Source organism: Myripristis murdjan, chromosome 22, assembly GCF_902150065.1.
Source record: "Myripristis murdjan chromosome 22, fMyrMur1.1, whole genome shotgun sequence".
NCBI classification, from domain to species: Eukaryota; Metazoa; Chordata; class Actinopteri; order Holocentriformes; family Holocentridae; genus Myripristis; species Myripristis murdjan.
In genome coordinates this window covers 7,711,459-7,732,384 of record NC_044001.1, presented here as the reverse complement: position 1 = coordinate 7,732,384, position 20,926 = coordinate 7,711,459, and the positions used below count along the sequence as shown (strand labels likewise).

The 20,926-nt window shown below is 41.7% G+C and overlaps 3 protein-coding genes across 5 annotated transcripts in view; 2 read left to right on the top strand and 1 right to left on the bottom strand.

Moving 5' to 3' along the window:
• The first annotated feature begins 3,717 nt into the window (after positions 1 to 3,717).
• plek2 (pleckstrin 2) lies at positions 3,718 to 9,074 on the top strand. 2 transcript variants are annotated; one of them, XM_030045273.1, is made up of 9 exons: positions 3,718 to 4,194; positions 4,763 to 4,927; positions 5,708 to 5,901; positions 6,091 to 6,182; positions 6,627 to 6,814; positions 7,320 to 7,421; positions 7,534 to 7,617; positions 7,745 to 7,823; positions 8,541 to 9,074. In XM_030045273.1, the coding sequence occupies exons 1-9, from the start codon at positions 4,090 to 4,092 to the stop codon at positions 8,666 to 8,668; spliced, it is 1,137 nt and encodes a 378-aa protein (XP_029901133.1). In that variant the 5' UTR covers positions 3,718 to 4,089; the 3' UTR covers positions 8,669 to 9,074. The 2 variants fall into 2 exon arrangements, with proteins under 2 accessions (XP_029901133.1, XP_029901134.1); XM_030045274.1 differs by lacking the exon at positions 3,718 to 4,194 and adding an exon at positions 4,355 to 4,431 and having other exon boundaries at positions 8,541 to 9,073.
• Positions 9,075 to 9,413: 339 nt separating this feature from the next.
• Positions 9,414 to 13,810, bottom strand: LOC115354768 (galectin-related protein B). Its single transcript, XM_030045275.1, has 4 exons — positions 13,701 to 13,810; positions 13,174 to 13,259; positions 11,605 to 11,785; positions 9,414 to 10,428 (listed from the first exon to the last, which is right to left on the bottom strand). The coding sequence occupies exons 1-4, from the start codon at positions 13,725 to 13,727 to the stop codon at positions 10,285 to 10,287; spliced, it is 438 nt and encodes a 145-aa protein (XP_029901135.1). The 5' UTR covers positions 13,728 to 13,810; the 3' UTR covers positions 9,414 to 10,284.
• Positions 13,811 to 15,378: 1,568 nt separating this feature from the next.
• The window catches only part of zfyve26 (zinc finger, FYVE domain containing 26), a 33,108-nt gene continuing 27,560 nt past the window's right edge, over positions 15,379 to 20,926 (top strand). Inside the window, exons 1-8 of one of the 2 annotated variants that reach the window (XM_030044292.1) lie at positions 15,379 to 15,480; positions 16,003 to 16,265; positions 16,391 to 16,466; positions 17,157 to 17,243; positions 17,483 to 17,632; positions 18,194 to 18,524; positions 19,711 to 19,835; positions 20,200 to 20,364. In XM_030044292.1, the coding sequence (XP_029900152.1) occupies positions 16,069 to 16,265; positions 16,391 to 16,466; positions 17,157 to 17,243; positions 17,483 to 17,632; positions 18,194 to 18,524; positions 19,711 to 19,835; positions 20,200 to 20,364 (1,131 nt within the window). In that variant the 5' untranslated portion in view covers positions 15,379 to 15,480; positions 16,003 to 16,068. Of the gene's footprint in view, positions 15,481 to 15,740; positions 15,862 to 16,002; positions 16,266 to 16,390; positions 16,467 to 17,156; positions 17,244 to 17,482; positions 17,633 to 18,193; positions 18,525 to 19,710; positions 19,836 to 20,199; positions 20,365 to 20,926 lie in introns of those variants that run through there. The other variant, XM_030044293.1, reaches the window with a different exon arrangement.

Sequence of the window (20,926 nt, the reverse complement as noted above, 5' to 3'; positions counted from 1 at the left end):
AACAGGAATTAGGTGTAGAATTCAGCTGTTTATAATGCGTTTTGTTTGTTACTCACTTTGTGGATAACTGCCTTTTAATTCCTAACTTTTTCCAGCTGAAATGAAAGTTTACATGGTTCATTGCGTGCAGAGGAGGAGCCAAAGTAAACCATTCAAACACATTGTATAATTTTTTTAAAAATCAGCATTATTAGGCTGTAAATACAACCGCTTTCAAATTCGTATAGGATGACTTTCGGAGAAAAAAAAAAAAAGGATCACATGTTACTGTACCATACATCAGCACAAACTGTAGTATATCAAACCTTAGCTGCAGGCTTTTTATAAAAGCACTTTAATGTTTTTTATGTATTTAACATATGGTTTAACAGATATTTAACAGAGGTTAGGATTAAAAGTAGGTGTCATTTTGAATGTAAACTGTTTGTTTATTAAAAAGAAAAAGAAGAGAGTACATGAAATAAAATATTTAAGCAGGAGTCTCCCTTTGGTTTTCAGTGAGTGTTGTGTGCTGCACCGTGGTGAGGAGAGTTTGATTTAAAGGTGACAGACGCCGTGGTCTTCTTGTTTGGGGTGATTGAGCAGTTTGATGGAGGGAAAGCGGGCCAAGGTCTCCACAGCGTGCACATAACACCCAGATCTGTGCCGAGCAGCTGCAAAATAGGTCAGCAGCCATAAACCTGTGTGTCGCTGTCGCCTTTTAGCGAAGACACGGCCGACTGAGAAATCCTGAATCTGCCACCGACCACGCACATCCTGGCTCATCCTGTCTCTCAGTTTCATTTCTTTATAATAACAAAAGCAATTTATAGGCATTTTATTTCTTCCCCAAAGGATATTTGAGGACTTACTATTTAAGAACATCTCTGTTTTCTCTGAATGCAGAAATCAAAACATCTTCATCCCAGCAGCAGCACTTTGATTCCAAATATATCCACTCTTTGTAAAATTGACACCTGCATTTGCAAGATGTTTGCTGTCCTTAAGAGCAAAACTTATTATTCATTCTTGAAGTTGTCGGTTATCTTTAGGCTTTCAGTTACAAAATAGTGTTATTTTGATTTATGTTTTAAAAGAAATCTCCATCTCACAAGTCGTTTAGTCATATATTCAGTCTTAAAATCATGATTTTCTTCAAACAAGGTAAAAAAATATATATATCTGCTGGTGGGATGTGATAATCCCAGTAATTTCCAGTGCGAATCACTTGTTTCCAGAATTTTCTTGAAGATTTTCTTGATCCTAGTTGGCTGCCTGCCTTATTCTGCCTTGTTTCAACCTATTTACACATGTTCTTAGAAAGAAGTCCTGAATCAAATGAAATTGCATTGGGAACAAGTGGGATTGTCTCATTCCACTGGCAGATTTAACACAAAATTTGAAGAAAAATCAAGATTTACACACTGTGTTTGAGACTAAATGGCTTGTTAACACGGTGTTTTTTCCTACTGTGCATGTGTGCTTTTCAAATATAGAGCATGGGACCCAGTGCAACTTAAATAAGGTGAAGTCTGCCACCCAAAAGGGAATCTTCTCTGTGTTGTAGTCTCATAAAGCATGAGAATGTGTGACCGGTGACTAGCCGTGTGTAACCAGCTGTGGACGTGGACACACAAACACACACCCAGCGAACAATAAGTCTGTGGACCAAGAAAACAGAGAGCACCGAGTGTTTGTGTTTGAAGTGTGTGTGGCCGGGACAACAGGGCCCTCCACGTGATGTGACCTGCGTCAAAGCTCTCCACATCCTGGGATGTCGAGGCCCCGTCGTCATTTTACGTAATTGATGTTTGATTTATAGTTAATGTTTAGGCAAACAGAGGGCATTCCAGACACACCTTATCCCGGGACTGGACTGAACACCCAGCTCTCATCGGCCTTTTCAGCGCCACACAAGAGAAGGTGCTTGACTCACGAGAGGCGCTTGAATTCCACAAGTGAGCTCTCCATGGCAGGAATCCACCTCTACAAGCCATTTAGTCTCATATTCAGCCTGAAAAAATGTTATTTTTCTTGAAATGAATGAAAAAAATCTGTCAGCGTGGTGAGATAATCCCACTTGTTTCCAGCGATAATCATCATATTTCCAGAATTTTGTTGAATCAAGGGTTATTCTCTTGATCCTACTGGGCTGATCTTCTTTATTCTGCCTTGTTTCAACATATTTATACCATAAAAAAAAATGCAACAAAAACAAGTTGGATTATCTCATCCCACTGGCTGATTTTTTTCACCTGTTTTACGAAAAACAAGACTTTAAGACTGAATTTGAGATTGACTGGCGTGTTAGGCTCGAGTTGTTTCGCAATGTCCCTGTAACGCTGGTTATTAGTCTGTGTGTGTGTGTGTGTGTGTGTGTGTGTGTGTGTGTGTTCAACAGATTCTTTACACTCATTCGTCTGGTTGCCATACTGACTCACATTCCAGTTGTCATATATTTCCCACTTCACTGAGCGAGTTCCTTAACCACGGAGACACTGGAGAGGTTACCGGATGTCGTCCCATACGCCAGAGAGGGCTGCTGTTCAAAGTGAGGTCCGGGGGACTTTCAGGGGCCCTTGTGTGATTCTCTGGAGGTCCTCAACCAAATGCACAATCATTAATTCACTAGAAATCGTTTGAATCAGTTTATTAGTGCTGAAGTAATTTAATACTTAGCACACACCATAATGTCTTCAGGGTCTCTGTAGCAAAATTACTTCAAATGGGGGGTCTGCAGCTTAATTAAAGCCAACTTGGGGGTCTGGAACATAAAGTTTAAGAACCTCTGTGCTACAAGACTCAACTGTCGTCACATTAAACCTCAAGATTTAGTGCGGGTCACGATTTTACTACAGTGGAAGCTCCACCCGTTCCTTAGTCGGTCGGGAAAAACACAAAACTGTGCGATTCTGAAGCAGAAAACAAGGCTGCTTTTCTTAAATCCTGGAGATGAGCAGTTTTCACCCTCCAGCAATGATATGCAAACCTCTCGTATTGCCCTCTTCTTATTGAGCCAGCAAGAACGAGAACCCCAGGAGGCGATGTTTGCAGGGACAGTTCATGACTCCGAAACAAGACAACAAGACAGCTCCCACGAATATGTTGGAAAAAGTCACAGAAAGTTCTGGTGATGGCCTGCGGTAACAACAGTCTGTTCTGCTCGGCCCAAATTGCATTGATTAATAAGAATATTACTTCCAAATTGGATTTCAAAGAAGTAAATAGTTTTGCCAGACTTCAAGGCAAACCGGAAGGTACTCCAAGGCAACATGTGAGCCTCATTATCAGCTGAACAATGAGGTATGAATGTATGTAACATGGTTAAGAGAGAGAGAGAGAGAGGTGGATGTGGTTGTTTGGGTCCCAGTAACAACACTTGTTTGCATGCACAAGTTTGCCGTCCTGGTGATCTTGTTAATCAGGTAAATTATCATATGCAATTTGCAGGAATCCACATCTGAGGGAGACTTGCTGCCAGCTGTGCTCCTATTGGATGCAGCTGCCGCGATTGGCCACCAGCTGTTGCTTTTTCATCAAAACGGGATAAGTATCTCTGCTCTGTGTTGAGCTCGTTCCCTGCAGCTTCATCTCCGGGATCTGAATTCCTCACATACTCAAATTAATGGAGAACCAAGTCGTCATGGAGCAAAATATTCCTTTGGGCCTTAGTTTAAAAGAACCTATCCTCTCTTGCAGTTTTTTCCCATGCGTGTGTGTGTGTGTGTGTGTGTGTGTGTGTGTGTGTGTGTGTGTGTGTCTTTAAAAGCGAAAGAACAAGTACATGAGCATACTTATTGACATTCATAAAACACACAAATGTCTCTTTCGCTTTCTCTCTTTCTCTTTCACTCTCTCTCACCCACACACACACACACACACACACACACACACACATCCTAGTAACTGACACAAGTAATTGATACATCTGGGCTGTAGCTGGACCGTCTGCATACTTAAAACTCCTCAAATCAGGTTCAAAACGCAGGAAATATAATCTAAACCCTAAAGAGAAACTCCATGCAAACGCTGCTACACGACACGCATTTTAGCAGCAATTAATAGCGACTCACTTCCAGGAATTCATCATTAATTTTTCATTTTCAGGACATGACAGGAAGCATGTGGCCTTTCTCAAAACACATGCCGAAAAGTGAAGGAGTCAGCACGCCCTCGTGTGGCAGCGGACAGAAATTGCAGGATCGTTCACTGATGGTTGAGTAATTTATGTGTCATGTGTCTGATATTTTCATGGTGTGTGTGTGTGTGTGTACGGGGGCTAAGTGTGGGTGTGAACAGGGTGACGCATTTAGTGGGCAGACGGAAAAAAAAAAAACTCCATTTAAAAGTGAGCAGGTAAGAACAGGCACTAGTATAGGCGACTAAACCCTGAGCAGTATGGATACAGAGCAGAAAAAGGCTGTGCTGAGGGAGGGGTTCCTGGTGAAAAGGGTAAGAAACTCGTTCTGACTGAAATACATAATGCGTAAAAAGTAAAAGATTCAATGAGTCACGTATCCACAGATGTAATTTATTGCCCCTTTTTTATAAGTGAAGAATGGTTTACCCACATCTTTACGCTGACATGATGTGAATCTTATATCACAGTAAGCATCAAGCTGATTAAGTTATACAAGACAAGGCTCTTTTAAGGGAAAAGGCATAAATTAATGCTTTTTTGAAAAAAATATGAATGATTTTACATGCGGTGATCATTGTCTGCATCAAAGTTTCTATTTTCCACTACTCCTCTTCATGTGTCATCTGTGTAATATTTTCACAGGGCCATCTTGTACACAACTGGAAGGCCCGCTGGTTCATACTGATGCCAGACAAGCTGCTGTATTATAAGTTCGAGGGGGGTAAAAGGGACTCCTGCCAGCGTGGGAGGATCATGCTGAAGGACTGCGTGGTCACCTGCCCTTTCCTTGAGCATGAAAATCGTCCGGTGAGTAATTTCCAAGTCAGCTGCTATTTTAATAGGCAAATTTCTATAAAAACAAACAAACAAACAAAAAAACTTGCACTTACAGCACTTGAATTGTTTTGTGCATGTATAGCTAAAATGGAATTTGTGCTGTTTGAAATGGAGTATAACATTCCCTGTGCAAATAATACAGATTGACCATTCAGCTGTAAGCATCTGGGCATTTAAATATTGACTTACAGTGTATGGTTTGTCTGATATGTTAGGTTTGATTTATAAAAGTTGTTGTTTCATTGGCAAAATTTGTTTCTTGTTTCTAGCTAATTTTCACTTATTTCAAGTGAATTTTCACTTTTTCCACTGGCAAATTTTGCCAATGAAACAAGTTACTTCTGAGGTGATCATGTCTTATTTTAAGTGTAATGAGATATTTTGACTAGAAATAAGACATTTTTGACTTGAAATAAGACAAATAATCTTGGTAAGATTTTGCGTTTTTGCAGTGCACCAGCACACCATCTCATGGCACCGTCTTTAACGTGGGTGTAAATTTCCATCCAGTTTTTCCTTTCCTTTATATTTTTATTGGTGGCCACAGAATCATGCTAAAGGTGTGGCTTCATCAAAGAAGCCTCTGCTATACTATTTTTTTCATTCTTGCCTCACTTGTTCAGACAGTTCATGGCCTTAGGTTATTGTTTTGTTGGGACGTGTTTTCTGGAGAACTATTGTGGCACCTTCCACTTTAACACCAGTCAGCATTACGTGTAAATATCAGCCTGGTCTTGTTTCTCTCCCCAGCTGGTGTTCAAGCTTCAGACCAAGTCCTCAGTGGTGCATTTCCTGGAGGCTTGTTCCCGGGAAGAGAGAGACGCCTGGGCAGCTGACATCACTGCTGCGGTGGAGAAGCTGAAGACACCTGCTGATGGAGAGACAGCCGGGCAGCAAGACCCGTCTGGATCCGAGCCGGGGAGGTTACACAACATCAATCTGAGGTAAGCCTCCTCTGCAACACACAGGTAGAAACACAGACTCTCCCACGGCGTTCTCCACATGTTAAACCTTGTGGTGCGTTCGTGGTCTCTGTCTGTTTTTGTCTCTGTCTGTGGCTAATCTACGTCTGTCTTTTCTCTCACTCTGACCCCCCTCCTCCACCTTCTCTCTCTCTCTCTCTCTCTCTCCAGCAAGGTGTTGGACTCCATGTATGACACCCACAGCGGCATCAAGCTGACAAACCATGTGGAGCAGGGCAGCACTTACAGCAACTGCTTCTCAGGTCAGACTTTTGCTTCTTTTACGACTGAACTTACAGAGCAAAGTGAGAAAAGAAGCTTCTAAGATAATTTACTCCTTATTTGTTGGAACTGAATTGATCCTCAACCCAAATAAAATCAACGACGTCTGACTTGGAACTTATTATTAAGATGCTTCACGCCTCCAACCTGTCCATAGGAAAAGAATGCAGCGTGCTTAAACTAGGAAAACAGCAGAAGTCTGTGTGTGTTATGAGTGTCACACTTGGGATGGTGTTCACTCTATTATTTATAGACATGTAGAATAGGACCGTGGTTCTTCAGCAAAATGATTTTGGATTCATTTATTATGTATTTCATTCATTCATTTTTCAAGAATGGCATTTATCTGCTGTAGCAAATGATTTCTTGTGGTGATCATGTGTGTATCTGTGTGTGTGTGTGTGTGTGTGTGTGTGTCCATGCAGGCTCAGAGGTGGTGGACTGGCTGGTGTTCATGCAGCTGGCTCTGACCCGGGTGGAGGCGGTGACCTTGGCCTCGGCGCTGCTGGAGGAGGGCTTCCTGCGGACCGTGGGGCTGAGGAGCGTGGAGGCGCTGCGCACCGCGGGCCTCAGCGAGCAGTTCATGGACGACTCCACTGCACTGTACAGCTTTGTGAGTAGCAGCTCACTCCTACTGCATGAATTGACTCTCATATTGTCTGTAATAAGCTTACTGTGCTCTTGAAAATGTCCAGTTAATGCCCGAATTTAAGTTGTGAGCCAAAGAATGTAGTTCCGAAATGAGATATCCAACATATAATATGAAGACAAATAAGAATAAGAGTAATAACACTGACTGCTGGTGTGAAAGCTAACACTATGGGTTAGTATTAAATTGGAATTAGACTGTCTTCTCAATGATTTACTTTTTTATTGTTGTGTAGCACTTAGTATTGAAATAAAATTTTTCAAATTTCGCCTGACAAATTTCTGGCATTTTTTTTCTCCCCTAAAGTAAATAGCCTACCTTTCATTTTGGAATGCAATCACTCTAAGGGAACATTTTCATTCCTCATGCACCGTGCAGTTCATCTATTATTCATCAATTTTTCCATCTCAGAAGGTCGATAGGAGGTTGTAGTGCTCAGTATTTACAGCGTGTCCCTGTTTCCTCCCAGGCTGACAGCTTTAAGAAGAGAGGGAGCGTGAAGGCTGAGACGTCGCTGTCAGCAGTGGAGCTGAGTGGAAAAGTGATCAGGAGAGGTTTTCTGCTCAAACAGGTACACCTAACCCTAATGATGTGTTGCTGAAATCTAAATTCTGCTGCTGTGGCTCGGCTTTGTCGTGTTGTCGTGTTTTTCAAAGCCGCACGTGGCTCTTTTTCAAACACAGGGGCACAAGAGGAAGAACTGGAAGGTGCGGCTGTTTGTGCTGCGTTCAGAGCCAGCTTTCCTACACTACTACGATCCCACCAAGGTGAGCGCATATGCCTGTCATGACTCATCATAAATCCCACTCATTCATCTCCCTGTGCTACATGACTGATTCCTGGACTTGGTTTGCATTCTGTCTCACATGCTTCCTGTCTTGTGTCACCTGTTAGGATGACATCAGCCCTGTAGGCGGCTTCTCTCTCCGCGGCTGTCTGGTCTCTGCGCTGGACGATAACGGAGTCCCTGCAGGTGAGTCACTCCGCCTCCACCTCAGCTACAGGTGGGGCTGCTGGGAACAGTGGTGAACTATGGACTGGCCTCAGAAACAATGTAGAAAAAAAAAAAAAGTTGCCACTGAAAATGCACCAGTCGGTATTGGGCAAACACTGATAATACTGTCCTCAAAAAATGAGCTACTTTCTCAGCAAATGTCCTAAGATGACTCACAACTTTCATGCCAGTAATCAATATGGGAGAGTGGGTGTTATGTTTCTTAAAAGCTGCACAGAGCAGCCTAGAGTAGAGTGTAGACCACAGTAAGCTACTGCAGTGATTCAATTAAGCTTATTATGGACAATATAAGAAGAGCAGTGGGTCGATACACATTAAATACAAGCCGGTATAAGCAGGTTGCGTGGTATTCACAAAGCTATACAGTTTCGGGGACAAGCTGTGCAGGAAATTAATTGGATTGTAGGAAAAAAATATATAAACCAAATACAGTACGCTTTAAAAGATGAATGATGAGATGAAGTGACTGGAGGGGGCCATGAAACTTAAACACTAACAGGAAATCCCCATGTCACGCGGGGACGGCCTTGTACTTTTCGGTTTACGAGGACTGAAAAACAGGCCCAGCACAACACGCTGCGCCCCGACCCTTATTTTAATTAACACCATCAGCCAGCCGACGCTTTAATCTCTCTGTGTGATCATAATCAACTCTGTCCCTCTCCTCCCATACAGGCGTGAAAGGCAACATTCAAGGCAACTTGTTCAAAATCATCACCCAGTCAGACGTGCATTACTTCATCCAGGCTGCAACCCACAAGGACAAGATGGACTGGATAGATGCAATCAGACAGGAGACATAATGTCGAGGTTCCACGTTAAACATACAGTTTGGACGTGTCGACTACTTCAGTCTATTATTTCCACTGTTTTGAATAAGGTAGAATTTGTGCATTCCATGAATGTAGTAGCAGAGAGGGCTGATGCAATCCAAAACAAAGCGTTGCTGAAAAACAGACTTGTTTTTGTCTTAAACTCCATGTATTTTTGTGTTTATTCAGTGGACCTTGAAAGGGTTATAAGATTTATTTCACCCCACACTGGAACATTTAATCCTGTAACTTGAGTTAGCAGCCAAGACTGAAGTTATGAGGTTTTTACAGGTATATAGTAATGTGTGTATTACAAAACGACTATGCATTTTGTGTAATTTTATGTTTTTTTTTAACTATTAAAACATAATAAATGCGCCATATTTCCAACTGTTTAATTTTGCTACACCTCTCTACAGACCAAGGGCAAGAACGAGTACAGACAAGAAGCGCCTCAGGTCACATTCTCTGTGTGTGAGTGCGGGCGGACTGCAAACGAAGGCAGACACTCCCACACGGCAAGCTGAGTCGAGCTTTTCCTCCCATTTTGGCAGGGTGTTCCCACATTATCTGAAATGACTCAAGGTGAGCTGGTGCTGGTTCAGTGTCTCGCTCCAGTTTGCTCTTCGGGCGCTAAATCATGACACCATGCCTCTGTCCAAAAAGCCAAGATGATGTATGGCGCTATAAATTAAGTTTGGGGATAAAATCAAGTAGCAGTTACTCAACCACAAGATGGAAAAAAACACACAGCAAAAATGATTTATTGCAGTGAAGTAAAGTCAATATGAAAACATTCACATAAAAAGTGCTACGTTATAATGGAAAAAGTACGCAAAACTAGTGGTAGTTAGCTTTTTCAAAGCTGCTTTTGTTAAAAATGGTACAACAACAGAAAAGTGTGACGTAACCCAATGCTTCAACAATGTTTTTTTCATAGTCCGTACCCTTATTTTGGAAACAGACTGAGTGAGATGTAAAACATTATGTGTTATTGGCATGCATTAATGTAGACTACTTTCTTTTACGTTACACCTGTTACAGTACTTAGCTGATCACAGAATGACAATCTTTTTGTGATTTCAGAAACATTCAGCCTCATGCAAGCCCTCTCAAACCGAAGTGCTTTGAATTGTTAATTTCAGAGAAATCAAATATGCTGTCTGAAATCTCTTTTTAAATGCACATATACTTGTTACAGAACAATGTGCTAACCCCTGTTCACCCTTCACTGTACCTAAAATGATGCAGCATTTCAATTTTCATCGTCATACAAATCTTGTGTTCAATGGGGGGGGCAACACTTTAGCCTTAAATACATTTACTTAGAAATTCATTCAATTCACTTCAAATCACATTCTTCAGTGGATTTAAGACATCGAGATGGCCGTTACATTCAGTCAATATCTTCAAGTCCCCAAGCAGGTAATCTAGTGAAGGCACTTTGTCTTAACACATGATTACAGGCAGGTGTAATTTTCGTCTGGAACTGGAAACAAAACATCCCCATGGATCAATTTATTCACACAAGAAGTTGCTCTATTCTAATCCTAAACTGTCCCCAAACATCTTCACTGTATCTGCTGTCTGTAGGCGGGAGCGTGACGTTAGGCCACCTTGGTGAGCTGTAGATCTCCAAAGACTCGGAGAGCGGTCAGGGAGGCGAGCGGGGAGAGGCGGTGGGTGAAGCCACACAGAGGCTGCCCGTCCACCAAGATACGAAACTGCTGGTGCTCACAGACGATCTCCATCTGAGAGAGTGAGACAGGTGGGCAGGGGGGTTATTGCTCCGTCTCCATCTCTAATTCCTGTTGAGCTTGTAACCTAAATTAAAGCTGCACTCTTCTCAAAAATACACCCAATTTCCCATCTTAAAGAGGTCTAGATCAGAGGCAAGAGTCCCATACCAACCAATTAAAAAGTCATAAATTCACCTTGGTAGCCCAAATTAAATTCAAGTGTCAGATACTGGCAGGAAATTGGACCACTGGTGACAAACTGAAGCTTAAAGAGTAACTTAACCCATTTCTTGTAGTCTTTGGTGGTGACATCACCTGCCACCATATACCTGGCACCCTACTTTTCACCGTGAGGGGTCAGGCTTCACACAGATATCTGGGTTTAGGGTTTAGGTACTCTTTAAGTGCTAAATCCAAAAGACAATGACTAACAATGGCTGAACCACTTAACCATAATACATCAAAGTCCCCCCCACACATGCACAATACTGATTGAAATACTGATTTACAGTATTTTAGCCGATGCTTTAGTCACTTATCGACTGAATCATTAATCAGATTTTAGGTATTTTGCTCCTGGATCTTCGCCACAGAAGACAAGCAGCAGGTGGTGTGTGTGTGTGTGTGTGTGTGTGTGTGTGTGTGTGTGTGTGTGTGTGTTACCCCTCGTTCAACCAGCTACAAAGAAGAATAAATTTTGTATACAGGAGTGCACAGTTAAAAAAAAAATGTAAACAGTGGCTTCTAGCTGTCATTTGGAGCTGCCAAAGAATAAAAATTCCTAGTAGTGAAGCTTTAAATTTCAGGTATTGGCGGCTGACAGCATACTGCGGTGTGATTTACAGGGAGTGCAGCAGCAGAATAAGCTTAAACCCCTGGATCGTCCACATTTCAAGCAACCAAGAGACAGCAGCGATAACTGATAAAACAATAGTACAAACTCATCTTTCTCCAGTAAAACCGTTTCCAACAATCTTGAATCATTTGAAGGTGCGAGAAAAAGGCCAGAACCCATGATGAAGAACTCAGAAGACACACCGCTCCTGCATTCCTTAGCTGCTTGGATTATTGGAGATGTGGCGTTAAAAGTCACTCTACAGCTGCACTTTGGATAAGTTTGTCACCTAAATGTTACAAATGTCAATGCAAAACGTCCCACACAGATAAAAGAAGCGTGCAGGGTCATACCTTAAAAGCCTCTCCAGCTGCAAAAGGAAAGAAGGAGAGGGTATTTTCAGATTTGCCCCACTTTCCGGCCAGGCGGGCGTTGCGGTGGACGGCCTTGTCCAGGAAGCTGACCTTCAGCTGGAGACCCACATCGCCCTCGGTGTCCTCCTCCTGCGGCTTGCTGGCTACAGTCACCTCAATGCTGCTTTCAGGGACAGAGAAAGTTGTGCACAAATGCAATATTGGAGCACAAATATTTTTACAAACATTCAGATCTATTATCTATCAATCTATCCATCTATCAATCTGTCTTACTTATTTAGAGTCTTAATCACACCCACACACACCTGGAACATGCAGTATACTCTCTATATAATAATGAATATGATGTGATTAAGTGTAGAAATTCACTTTACATCTCACTTAGCAAGACAATAGTGACATCTTCTGGTTATTACAACTGATGGACATTTGCACCTACACTCTTGCAAGAAAATCTCTGCTCTACTTGAACGCTTGTGGCTAAATAACAAACTATCTTGGTTGATGTTAGTTGGTTGAGTTATTCCACATTTCACATCAGAAGAATGGCATGCAGTTGAAATTTTAAAAAATGAAATTGCTTATTCCTGCAGGGGAAACACTTCACATGTTGCATTTTATATTTCAGTAATTCAGTAATATTTCAGTAATTGTCCGGTTTGACAATTTACATGCAATATAATCATTTGCAGTCCATACATCTCTCTACTTCATTTAATTTCCCTTTTGCATGGGATCTTTTTGAATTATTGGTATAGTGTTGTTTTTTAGCAGCCCAGTTCTGATTTGATTTGGGCTTTGTCATATGTAAATTAGCTCCTCTGATTATTACACCTAGCCTCTGAGGTTTATGATCATATATTAGAACAATTTTGAACTGCTACAGTAAAACAAATAGAAAATGAGAAGAGGTAAAACAAACAGACATCTTGCACTTAATTGCTGTGACTAAGCCTGTTTGAAAGGAACAGGAAGAGGTTCCTTTGCGACCACTTTGTCCTCAAAAGCCCTCTGTGAGCTTTCTGTTCTGCCAAAAATAGAAAGTCTTCACTAAAAAAAAAAAAAAAAAAAAAAGTTCCAAGCCATTGCAACTCATTAAAAATTTGTTTCTCTTTACCCTTTGTAGTGTAAACTGTGACCAATTCCTGGATCAACAATTGGTGACCAAAGGAATAAACAGCCAAATGATGTTATCTGCTGAAGAAATTCCACTGTGATTTGTTGGGTTTCATGGGATTTGCAGCTCTCCCACGCGCATTCACAGACTAACCTATAATTAGGCAATGCCCTGGCATTACAAAGATATTTTCCCAAAACAAGGACAAGCTGGGTGGTTGGCTTTTGCCCATGAAACACAGACAACAACTGCTCACTATGTATTTTTTCAATTTTGTGCAGTGGCCCAGGATAGCTTGATCACCACAGAACTTAAACGGGCAGCCACGTCATGTGTACAGTGGCATATTGGCTGTATAAGATGCTTTTTTTCTCCACCATGCAAACTAGGCCATAGGAGCTGCATTACAAAAGAAAGGTATGTGCACTAACCTTTTGGGTTTTTTATTAACAATCCCCATAACCACCAGTTTCATTGAAGGCCGCAGCCCACCCTTTATCTCTCCGATATACTCCTCCTGCAAAACAATAGAGATACATATAGACTTGCACCATCAGCATTCACACAGGATACGGGCCTATAGCCTGTGCCGCCGGCGACAGGACAGTATAGGTCCACTTTGTTTTATTCTAGGACGAAATTAGCCCGCTGGCGCAACATCAGATGCAGCCTGGCATTTTTTTTTAATGCGGTGCGTTGCAAACTACAGCACCGATGGGAACAATGGCTTTATTGATCCGGTTCTCTCAGATTGCCCCATGATCAATGAATAAGCTGCACAAACAATGCTTTTGTCGTATTGTTCTGTATCCCATTCTGCACGATCAAATGTATTAAATCAAATTGTAATGCAGCCGCTGAAATCTGATCCTCAGCTATCCCCGCAGCCAAGCCAGTCATGCCAAAGCAAAGCTAAGAAAAAAATAAAAATAATAAAAAAAGAGTTAGGATTACGTACATTTGTTTTCTTATCTTGTTCTTCCATTCCACTTGGGGCGTGAGGCTGTGTGAATATTTCAAGCGGTGATGCCAACTGAGAGCTGATTTATTCTGCCTCCAGCTGGCAAACCCCGCCTGCCCGTTGCCATGGAGACAGGCTCCCAAATTTGGCACCAGTGATGGAGATACAGGGAGAGAGAGAGAGAGAGAGAGAGAGAGAGAGAGAGAGAGAGAGAGAGAGAGAGAGAGAGAGAGAGAGAGAGAGATGTGTTAAAAAGAAATTATGGGCAAATTATGTTGCCCCTTCTGTCTCCCATCACCACACCCACCCTCTCTCTCTCTCCTCTCTCTCTCTCTCTCTCCTCTCTCTCTCTCTCTCTCTCTCTCTCTCCATCTCTAATTGCATAGCTATATAGCATAGCCTATTAATAATTAAAGAAGCCCATTAAACAATCTTTAAACATATTTCTCCCTGCCGACTGCAGACTCATAAATACTGGCGTTAGGCTCACACGGCAGGTCTATGTCTCCCTTCTGCCACACAACAATTCAATTAAAGAAAATAAAGAGATGCTATGAAAATTCAAGAGAGCCTCACCGGCCGATCTGAAACGCCCCCTCTCATCCAGCCCTGTGATGCATTCATGGCCCCTTAGTCTGCGCCTGTACTCAGGATTACGGAATTGAAACAGGATCAGAAATACTTTGTTAATCCCCGAGGGGAAACTGGGTCAGCTGCACTCGCTCAGATTCTCAAGAGAAAACAAAAAAATATATAGATATGTAAGCATAAGTGACATGATAAGAAATAGAAAAGGAAATAAGACGTAAAAATGTGTGCATTCTGAAGTTGTAAAAAAGTGCATTAGCCTATGTAAATATGTTTTATCCTACTTTGTGCATTACCACTGATTTGTGAAAAAGTGTGTGTATTATGCAAAAATAAAAATATGTGCCTCAACCCTACAATAATATTACAGCAATATACATGGAAATAAGAAATTGTGAAAAGTAAACCTAACATATGTAAAAAGTAAACCTATGTACACCATATATAAATTGCACTATTGACTTATTGTAAAGTCCCACTGATATAAAAGTAGAGGACCTAAAAAACTTATAAACCTGTGACAACAGATTTAGGTGGCTGTGGCTGTTTAAATGCACACTATGCACAATTTCCAAAGGCTGATTCAAATGAAGACCTTTTTTAGACTGACCAAAAATTTGGTAACTGAGTCCACATGGGTCTTATTATTGCAGGACTCACTGCTAGATTGATGTTTTTTCACGTTTTTGCCAGTTTAGTCTAAAGCTTCTCCCTTGAATCAACCCTTGGCGGTTTTTTCATCGGCTTGTCTGGTGCACCTGTAATTCTAGAAACTGAAAGGTAAACAGTGCAAAACTGGCACAATAAAGAGAACAAATACATGTATATCCCCTATGTATTTTATGTTTGATTAATTCACCAGTAAAACTTTTTTTGTAGATGTTATTATTACTGGGTTTACTATTTTTTTTACTGGTCTTTCGCTGGATCGTTTATTTGCGCTCAGCTGCTGGTTGCCATATCTCCCACAGCACCTGAAGGCCACAGCCGTTCTGGCGGCCTGGAACGCGTCCCGTGCGCCAACCTTTGAACCAACCAGCGGCGGGCGATCAGCTGATTTCGTCACATGACCCTCCTGCTCATGGAGCTGCTAGCCGCCTAGCATCACAGGTCAAGACACAGTGGAGTGGAGGGAAGTGCGAGTGAGCGTTACGTCCCGTTTACCGGGGAGAACCGCTTTTAGAAATGAGTGAGTAAGTTTCCTGGATGTTATTTTTTAAACCGCTGTACGTGAAGCTCTCAGGCCGGTTGACTCGCGAGCTTGTTAGCAGGAACGTGAGTTAGCTCGTCTCCAGTAGTGACAGCAAAGGAGCAACACCAGCTAGCTAACTTGCAACAGGCTAGCTGTCAAATTTTGATAAAGGAGAGAGGGAGTAAATAGTAAAAAAAAAAAAAAAATGTATAACATGAGTTAAAATAGGTTTTGGTAGCCTCGCTTAACGTCGTTAGAAAGTTGCTTTGCTCGTTGTTGTGTCCATAACTCAGCGTGGTTTGTTTGCTTAGACAGTTAAAGGCACAGATTGCTGTTTATAGAGCGTCGTTAGAAAAACATACGACATCCCAAATTAATGTGAGCAAATGATTTTACTGAGCAGTTTCGTATAAAACACAGTTTCCTGAATCTTAACCAGTCGCTGGGTGTCATTTCCTTGTTTTTGTTAACCCACAGCTGAAAGGTTTGGTATGAAAAGCTCTGTTTGTCCTGTTCCAGGTGAGGGAGGCTCAAGGGCGCTCGTCAGCTGCTCCTGTTGGTGTGACCAGTGACCCTCACAGCGACATGGCCATGCACCCCTTTGGCAGAGAGGCCGAGACGTCCCTGCAGGACCTGTTTGAGTACTTCAGACGGTGCCTGCAGCATGGAGAGTGGGAGCTGGCCAGTGCCTGTGTGCCTCAGCTGGTGAACTCAACAGGGCGACTCTCAGAGCATCTGCAGGACATAGTCCGAGCTGTCGTGTGCCATCCTTATGTTTTACAGTGAGTCGCCCCGCTCCTGGACAGCTCACCCAGTGTGAAAATGTCATACATATCAAATATCATGTTGATTATTTACATTTTTATCCGAAAATAGCCATATTTAGAAAACTATGGTGGTTTTACAGATGGGAGTCCGTGGGCAGTCCACACAAACTGGCTTGGTTTTGGCTTCAAGTGTTGGAAAAATGGTCAAAAGAGCAGGTAATACCATGAATACTTACATATTGTACTCTATGCTTTGTTTCTCACATTAATGCGTCACACTTATGCAGTGTATTTGTAAAAACCCTAATCTCCATTCTTGAGTACAGTATTAGCATTGTTCTCTTTTCATGCACATACAACTAGAATTAGACCAATGTGTCAGTTTGGTGATAAATATCGGATATTTCCCTGTCAGTGTTTTATAATGGGGATATGCTCGTTCTCAGCCAGGTTCAGAGGTGGACTGTTATACATTGAAACTCGCCTGTCTCAAGTACATTAGAATGGGTTTTAATGGCAGTGGCAGTTCAGAGGCTGCAAAGAATAAAACTCTGTGATAATATTTTGTATTTCTCTTGGCATGAAAATAGCCAAATGTAAATATTGGTACTTGCAGAATATTGGACAAACATTGGCTGTTGGCAGCTTTAGTCCAAAATGACTGATATCTGTATCAGCTGACAGAAATCAAGTTCTGTCAAACATCACCTAGAGCAAGATTGAGTGGTTCACAAATATCATGTTTCAAATTACTCGCATATAAAGACCTCTGAGACAGCATACACAAAACTACGTGAAAACAAAAGATAGTGATTCAGTAATTATAAGTGGGGTTGCATGACCCATCAACTCAGGCTCAGAGGAGGCGGCGCTGTCTAATGTGGCTCTGATCTGGATCCTCTGCAGGTTTCTCCAGTCGTCAGAAGAGAGCTGGAGTTCTTGCTGCTCCTGGAGGAGCTGGGGGCAGATGACATACCGGAGACTGCTCTCAAGGTTTTTAAAGTTCTCTGTCTGAAACCATATATCTTGTAGGTTATAAAACAGTAAAAAAGATGGTAAAATATTGTCTTCAGCCGCTGAATGAATGAAATGGAAGTTTATAGGATTATAAAGTTGAGCTCAGGCTGACGAAGGATGATTATATAACCGTCTGTCTGCTCAGTTTTATTCCATGCTGTGAAAGCTGTGGTAGTAATCAGAAAATAAGGCTAAAACGATTTGTCTGTCGCCAGGAGCTGCACCAGGCCTTCTTGGATACCCAGTCCGAGCCTAAGGACCCCGGGGGGTCGAGGACATCAGATGCTGCTGTTGAGTCTTGCCTCCGATCTTTGTTGGAGAAAAAGAGACCCAGACTGGCCCACGTTTTAGCACATTTCTTACAGGTACTGTAAAACATTGCAAATGCAAAACTATAAATTGTAGTCCTTTACAAAAATTTAGGGAGTACAGTGACATTAGCATATACTGTATAATGTTAATATTATTTGTATATAAATAAATAGAAATAAAAAATAGAGTAGAAATAAATACGGCTTGTGTATGCTTTATGATTGCACTATTAGTCAACGGAAGTTACCTAAGCAAACACCAAGAAGTTTGTAAGCAGAAGATGCTGTATTACACTCTTGTGCATTGAACAGATATGTTAAAAATAATTTGCACATATCAAATGATAAAGGAAACGGTGAATGAACACAAACAATGTCTATATGTGTGCTTATATATATGTTGAACTAGACAGCATTTATTTTTGTTCAGTTATGTTTATTATTTAATATGTGCAAGTTATTTTTTAACATCTGTAAATCTTTCAAAATGTTCAGTTTCATAACTCCCAGTCATACTGCGTAGTTAAGAAATCATACAGTGTAGTTATAATGTAGATTTTACACATTTTAGAATACAATCAGGCACCATTTTCCATTTTTGCTTGCGTCCTGCAGGGCCAAGAAGGCCACACTCTGCAGCACACCTTCATCCGATACCTGATGGAGAAACTGGCGAGGCCGGAGAGGAGCCCTGGGAAGGCGGAGGAGTGGGTGGAGGAGATATACGCTGTCCTGGCTGTGATGCCGTGGAGCTCTGAGACGGGGGGCGGACAGTTGGAGGCGCTGTGCGAGGCGCTGTGGGCGGCCAGAGACGGCCCCCTGAAAGAGGAGAGGGTCCTGAGCTCGCTGCTTCGCCCCCAGTGTGACACCCTGGTCTCCACATACTGCTCCACGGCTCTGAGGCTGCAGAGGGACCACCTGCTGAGGAGCACACCTGACACACAAGGTGAGCTCCATGGGGGAGGATATCCCTGGTTACACAAGGAAACCTGGTTTTGGATCAGTTCATGCAAACAACATAATGACTCCAATAGTATGTGTTAATGGGGCATTTTGATTTCAACAAAAATGTTATGCTATCAATATAAATATTGGGATCATAATATTTTAAGTAGGGCTCTAACTAATGATTATTTTCATTGTCGAGGAATCTGACTTTTTTTTTTTTTGGATTAATCGACAAATCATTTTGTCTATAAAATCTACAGATTTTTTTCTCTTATGCTACACGTACAGTGAGCAGCTACACTTTAATAAGACCTTAACCATAGTAACCATAGTATACAGGGTTACTCTGTGCATATAAATAGATTTCTTTTCCCAAAGATATATACATTTAATGTAATAAATATAATCATTTACATATTGATTTAAAAAAATAGCTTTTTGCACTATATGAGTGAGTTTTATCAGTGATCTGATGATGTGGGGAAGGGGATATGGGGAACTATAAGAGGAAAGATAATTTCCAGTTAACACGTATGAAGTGGGCAATAAAATCATGTTACTTAATATGGCGTGACGATTTCATAACAAAGGCTCACAGTTTTATAAGTTAGTTCCTCCTCTGTGGTTTTGAGGTCATGCTCCTTGTCCAGCATTTTGTTTTTGTAGTTGTGTCAAGAGAAAACTCTGTTCTTGGATTGGACCTTGGATTTCTTTACAGTGTTGCAGAAGGGGAGTCTGTGGACACTGCCAGTCTTTTGTAGCATGACTTTCACAACTCTTTCTCTTGTTATTCACACTTCTGTTTCCATGGATCTGACCGCTTGGGCAGTGTTAACTTGCTATTAGCGAATTTGCATGTGACTGGCTTTTTTTTTTTTCACTTCTGCAGTGTGACTCAACTGTTTTCCCAGTTTCTGTATAGAGGTTGTGTTTCATTTTTAGAAGATAGCCAAATTTGGAGGCTTACATTTGCTGATAACATGGTGTTACACCAGTGTTGGTTATGATGTTGTGTAAGACAATGATACTGATTCTTCCTCAAAATCAGTGTGTTTTACTTACAATTATGGCCAAGTTCATATCGGAGAAAATGTAAAGAAAAATAATAGACAGTTTCCTCCTAACTGGCTTCCATAATCGTTTACCAGTTTTTTTCTACCTCTCTTATATTTTTTTATTCTTAGCTGACCTCCCTGAAGCAGAGAAATTGACCCTCAGCTTGTGTTGCCACGGTGATCGTCCATCCATTTGGAAGACGATCTATTTTGAGTGCCTTAGTAGTGGAAAGCACTTCCTTGAGCAGGTCTTGGTAAGTGCAGCTTCATGCAAATAGACTTACAAAGACATGCAAAGACTTATAAGTAAACAATGAAGTTTAGACAGTCACCTTCCTCTATCTATACGAAACATCTACATTTTTCATAACTGCAGCTGCCATATATATGAGTTACGAGAACGTGACAGTCCAGTAAACTTACTCAGCCACTTAATATCATGAGATAGAATCATGAGATAATAAGTTTGTTTTTTTACTTCCTCTTGGGAACTGGAACTGATTAAATGACAGACATAATACCACAGTATGAGGAAAATGTCTCCTTTTTGTAGAATAACAACATAAAGGAGAATTTTTGTGGCATTCTCCTTTAAGCGGTTTTGCTTCCTCTGCTAAGGTAACTGCTCTGGACTTGATAAAGCACGAGGAGTTCTCCAGGCTGAAAGACCTGCTGAAGTTGGAGTTTCAGCCCCTGTCCCGTCTCCTGTTGCTCCTGGGCTGGACTCAGTGTCGCAGCCTGAGCTCAGCCCAAACTCTGCTGCACATCCTGCACCACGAGCAGGTCAGAGCTGAAACCAGGACCACAGCTCTCTTCTCTTCTCTTCTCTTCTCTTCTCTTCTCTTCTCGACTCTTCTCTTCTCTTCTCTTCTCTTCTCGACTCTTCCCTTCTCGACTCTTGTCCTTTTGACTCTTCTTTTGTCTTCTCTTCTCTTCTCTTCTCTTGTCCTTTTGACTCTTCTCTTCTCTTCTTGACTCTTCTCTTCTCGACTCTTCTTTTCTCTTCTCGAGTCTTCTCTCTTCTCTCCTCTTTTCTTCTCAACTCTGCTAGATTCTTCTCCTCTCAACTCTTCTCGACTCTTCTCTTCTCTTTTGTCTTCTCGACTGTTCCCTTCTCTTCTCCTCTGTTCTCTTCTGTTCTCTTCTTGACTTGACTCGACACTTCTTGACTCCTTTCTCTTCCCCTCTCTCTCCTCCTCCTCTTTTCTCTTCCTCCTCTTCTCTCTCCTCCCTTCTTCTTTCTCTCCCCTCCCCCCCCCCCTCCTCTCCCCCTCTCCTCCTCTCTCTTCTTTTCTTCTCTTCTCCCTTCTCTTCCCTCCTTTTCTCTCCTCTCTTCTCTCTCTTC

Coding starts and splice junctions, on each gene's coding strand:
- plek2 (XM_030045273.1), top strand. CDS start 4,090: ATGACAGGAAGCATGTGGCCTTTCTCAAAACACATGCCGAAAAGTGAA. Junction 6,183..6,626: donor TTACAGCAACTGCTTCTCAG/GTCAGACTTTTG, acceptor GTGTCCATGCAG/GCTCAGAGGTGGTGGACTGG. Junction 6,815..7,319: donor CCACTGCACTGTACAGCTTT/GTGAGTAGCAGC, acceptor GTTTCCTCCCAG/GCTGACAGCTTTAAGAAGAG.
- LOC115354768 (XM_030045275.1), bottom strand. CDS start 13,727: ATGGAAGAACAAGATAAGAAAACAAAT. Junction 13,260..13,700: donor AACAAGATAAGAAAACAAAT/GTACGTAATCCT, acceptor ATTGTTTTGCAG/GAGGAGTATATCGGAGAGAT. Junction 11,786..13,173: donor GTTAATAAAAAACCCAAAAG/GTTAGTGCACAT, acceptor CCCTGAAAGCAG/CATTGAGGTGACTGTAGCCA.